This window comes from Bison bison, unplaced genomic scaffold (genome assembly GCF_000754665.1).
Source record: "Bison bison bison isolate TAMUID 2011002044 unplaced genomic scaffold, Bison_UMD1.0 scf7180017864144, whole genome shotgun sequence".
Lineage (NCBI taxonomy): Eukaryota > Metazoa > Chordata > Mammalia > Artiodactyla > Bovidae > Bison > Bison bison.
This window is the reverse complement of record NW_011494716.1, coordinates 1,236,612-1,240,236: the sequence shown is the minus strand read 5'-3', so window position 1 is coordinate 1,240,236 and position 3,625 is coordinate 1,236,612. Positions and strand designations below refer to the sequence as shown.

At 47.1% G+C, this 3,625-nt stretch overlaps 1 protein-coding gene across 1 annotated transcript in view; it reads left to right on the top strand.

Moving 5' to 3' along the window:
* TRAP1 (TNF receptor-associated protein 1) overlaps positions 1 to 3,625 on the top strand; it is a 55,205-nt gene that overhangs the window by 5,850 nt on the left and 45,730 nt on the right. The window contains exon 3 of the mRNA XM_010840487.1: positions 1 to 25. Coding sequence (XP_010838789.1) covers positions 1 to 25 — 25 coding nt within the window. The remainder of the gene's footprint in view (positions 26 to 3,625) is intronic.

Here is a 3,625-nt window from a genome sequence, read left to right as displayed (position 1 = left end):
CCCGCGCTGGCGGCTGCCTGCGGAGGTGAGGGCGACCGGACAAGGGCGGGTGGGAGGTGAGCGGGGGCGGGGACCCGCGGAGCCTCCGGGTCCCCACAGCCCCTATTCTCTGTGGGACGCGCGGTGGCGGCTCTCCCTCATGCGGCGCGGGAGGTTCTGTGAGGCTTATGCTCCCAGCGCGCGGCGAACGCTGAGCGCTCGGTGCGTCCTGGGGGCACCTGACTCGGCCCGAGCGGCGGGTTTCTCCGGAGGTGACGGGGTTGAGCCCGTGCCCGCGTGACTGCCTACAGTAGAGGCTGGTCAGGCCGGGTTGAGGCGGAGAGGCCGCCGGCAGGTTCGGGGAGTTGAAACCAAAGGGCGCGTGTGCGTTGGCAGCGGGCTTCACTCGGGGGTTACCTCAGACCCTTGGCTGCGCTCGGTTCCTCCCCTCCCCCAAGTGGAATGGCCCCTTGTCCCATCGACACACCTGAGGGCCCGCTCGGCCCGGCGCGCGGCGGTGAACCAGAAAACCGGCCCCGGGCCCTCGCGCAGCCCCGGACTCTGGGGTTGTTGACCTCCGTAACCCAGGGCTTGAAATTGGGAGGTGCTCAAATCAATGTTGGAAAAAAACCCATGACCGCAGTCCCTTCTCTCACTCCCCACTCGGAAGTCACGGCGGGTGAACGTCTTGGCATTCCTTCCTGGTTCTGCACACACACAGTTACACACGTATAAATACACACATCTAACGATTTTTACGTAAAAAGGCCTAAACCGTTTATGCTTTGTGCTACAGATTTTTTTTTTTAAGCTCCAGGATGGCTTACACATGTTTTCTGTTTGTATGTATCAGTTTACGACTTTACAAGGCCGCGTAGTATTCTGTGTTACGGACTACGTATCATCGTTTACTTAACGTTGTGCTGTTGGCGGACGTTATAAAGATGATTTCCGAGGGTTTGGTTTGATTGGCGGGTTTTGGGTTGTTTTGGTGTATTTTTTTTTTTTGCTCTGGTCATTACGGTGCTATTTAGAATGGGCGAGTATTTAATCTTTGTGACCATGCATGGCATTTATTTAGAATTACAGAATTAGAATTTTAGAATTGATGGTTCACAGCGTGTGCATATTTAAAATGTTAACTGATGTTGCCAAATTACTGTCCAAAAAGGCTTAAGCAATTTATATTTCCATTAGCTGGGAACGAAACCACCTATAGCAAAGCACTTCTCCAGCACTGGGTATTAGCTCTTTTCCAAACTCGTATTATATCTTGTTTAACTTATATTTGCATGGGTGTTTTCGTCTGTTTTACAGCTTTTTCTGTTACCTGAGTTTAAAATGTTGCAGTCTCTTTTTTTAAACAATGATTTTTGAAAATATCATACATTAACAGATAAGACAGCTGTAGTTTTTATTACTGTTACTTGTATCCAACACCTTCCTTCTTTTGGTGTTTATTTCCTGTTTTACCAGAGTATACCCTTGTGTTAGTTTTGCAGAAAAAGACAATGGGTTGTATATTCTTAAAGCCCCACCGTGTCTAAAATTATTTTTATTTTTCCCTCATACTTGTAGTTTGGATGGGTATTGCATTCCAGGTCAAAATATTTTCCTTCAAAGACTGATAGTTCTCTATTGTCTTCTAGCATCTTCATTAAAGGGGAGCAGTCTTGTCAGTTTGATTCTTGTGTTTTTTGGTAGCTGACTTGTCTCTCCACCCTGCTGCCCTTGGGAGAGAAAGAAAGAGATTTTCTTTTCTTTTTACTCCTCATGTTCTAAGATGTTCTGATCATGTGTGTTTATAATTCATTCTTTGTACCATTCTTTTTCTAAAATTTATTATTTATTTACTTCGGTAGCGCTGGGTCTTTATTGCGGGGGGCGGGCTTTCTCGAGTTGCGGTGAGCGAGGACTTCTCACTGTGGTGGCTTCTCTTGTGGAGGTTTTAAGTGTGCAGTTTCAGTAATTGTGGTGCAGGGGTTTAGTTGCTCCGTGGCATGTGGGATCTTCCTGGACAGGAATCGAACCTGTGTCCCGTGCGTTGGCAGGTGGATTCTTAACCACTGGACCACCAGGAAATCCTGTATCATTCTTACTCTTTTGGTTGGCATTGCCAAAACAAGACTGTGAGGCAGCCACAGTAAGAACGGTTGGTGCTTAAGTTAACTTTTCTATTCTCTACCATCTAGAGCCTTGCCTGGCATTGGCATTTTTCTTCACAAGAGTTCAGGTAGACTTCTGGAGTTCCAGGCTGTTTTCAGAATGTGGGGAGTCACTTGCCAAATTTCCCTCTCTCAGTAAAGCAGCTGTGTGTGTGGCTAATTTAACATGACGATAAAGGTTTTGATGGTTAACTGCTTAAACTCTGAATGGCAGTACCATCTGTATAGGGTGCTGGGGCTTAGAGCCAGCACCAGAGAAGCCTGTAGACAGAGGAGGGATCTGTGGCCTGCTGTCCAGAGGTGCCAGGCGGTCTTTAGTCCATGGGGCACTTGGTTAGGATGAGGGGCCTGAGTGGTCTGCACTGTCCTGCAGAAGAGCAGACCAACCCAAGTGTAATAGACGAGCAAAGACCTAATTAGTTTCTGGCAGAGGAATTGATCAGAACTAAGAAGGAGGATCCCCAAGCTTCTTGCTCCTCCTGGGCATACGGCTTCAGGCTGCAGGAGGTGGGAAGTCGGGGTGGCGAGTAACCACTGAAGGGAAAATGAACAGTTCTCGCTCCCCAGTGTCAAAATACCAGGTTATAACGGGACAGAGGAGGGACTGTTTCAGAGACTGTTGGTGCTCCTCTCAAACCGGGATACCAGCTCAGGATCTGTGAAAATGTGTCCACTTCACTCTGAGGTGAGATGCTCAAGTTCAAAGCCAGAGGATTTTCCTCTCCTGCATTCTTGGTACCTTCAGTGCAGCAGCTAGATATTTTTTCTTTCTTTTTGAAAAATTTAATTATTTATTTTGACTGCACTGGGTCTTCACTGTGGCACGTGGACTTAGTTGCAGCATGTGACATTCCCCAACCTGGGGAAGTCCCCAGCTCCCTGCGTTGGAGTGCGAAGTCTTAGCCACTGGATCACCAGGGAAGTCCCCTAGAATTTTTCTCAAACACGCTCTAATCACTCTTGGTACAGAACACTAGCGTTTTGCTAGGAAGCTGCTGGTTGCTTAGTCCACGCAGAGATTTACCTGTAGTTCTGTAGCACTTAGTAAAGGTAGATTTCCAGATGTTTCTGCTATCACTGGTTATATCTGCTAAAGCCACTAGAAATTAAAGGTGATGAAAGTTGTAGCTTGGAGAGCCAGTATCTACTTGGGCACATTATTTCCACCTGATTTTTGTTGCTCAGAGATCAGGTAAATTGAATTTAGGAGTACCTGAGTCGTGGGTGTAACTAATTTTGAAAGAATGGCTGTTATTTAACAGCTGTATAATCAAGAAACGTGATTAGGATATTAAGAATTAATTTTGAGATAGCCAAAATGAATACCATATTTGAAAGGAACAAGCTGTGGTAAAGAAGGTGGCGCAGTGGTAAAGAATTCACCTTCCAATGCAGGAGAAGCAGACCTGGGTTCGATCCCTGGGTCAGGAAGATCCCCTGGAGTAGAAAATGGCAACCCACTCCAGTATTCTTGTCGTGGA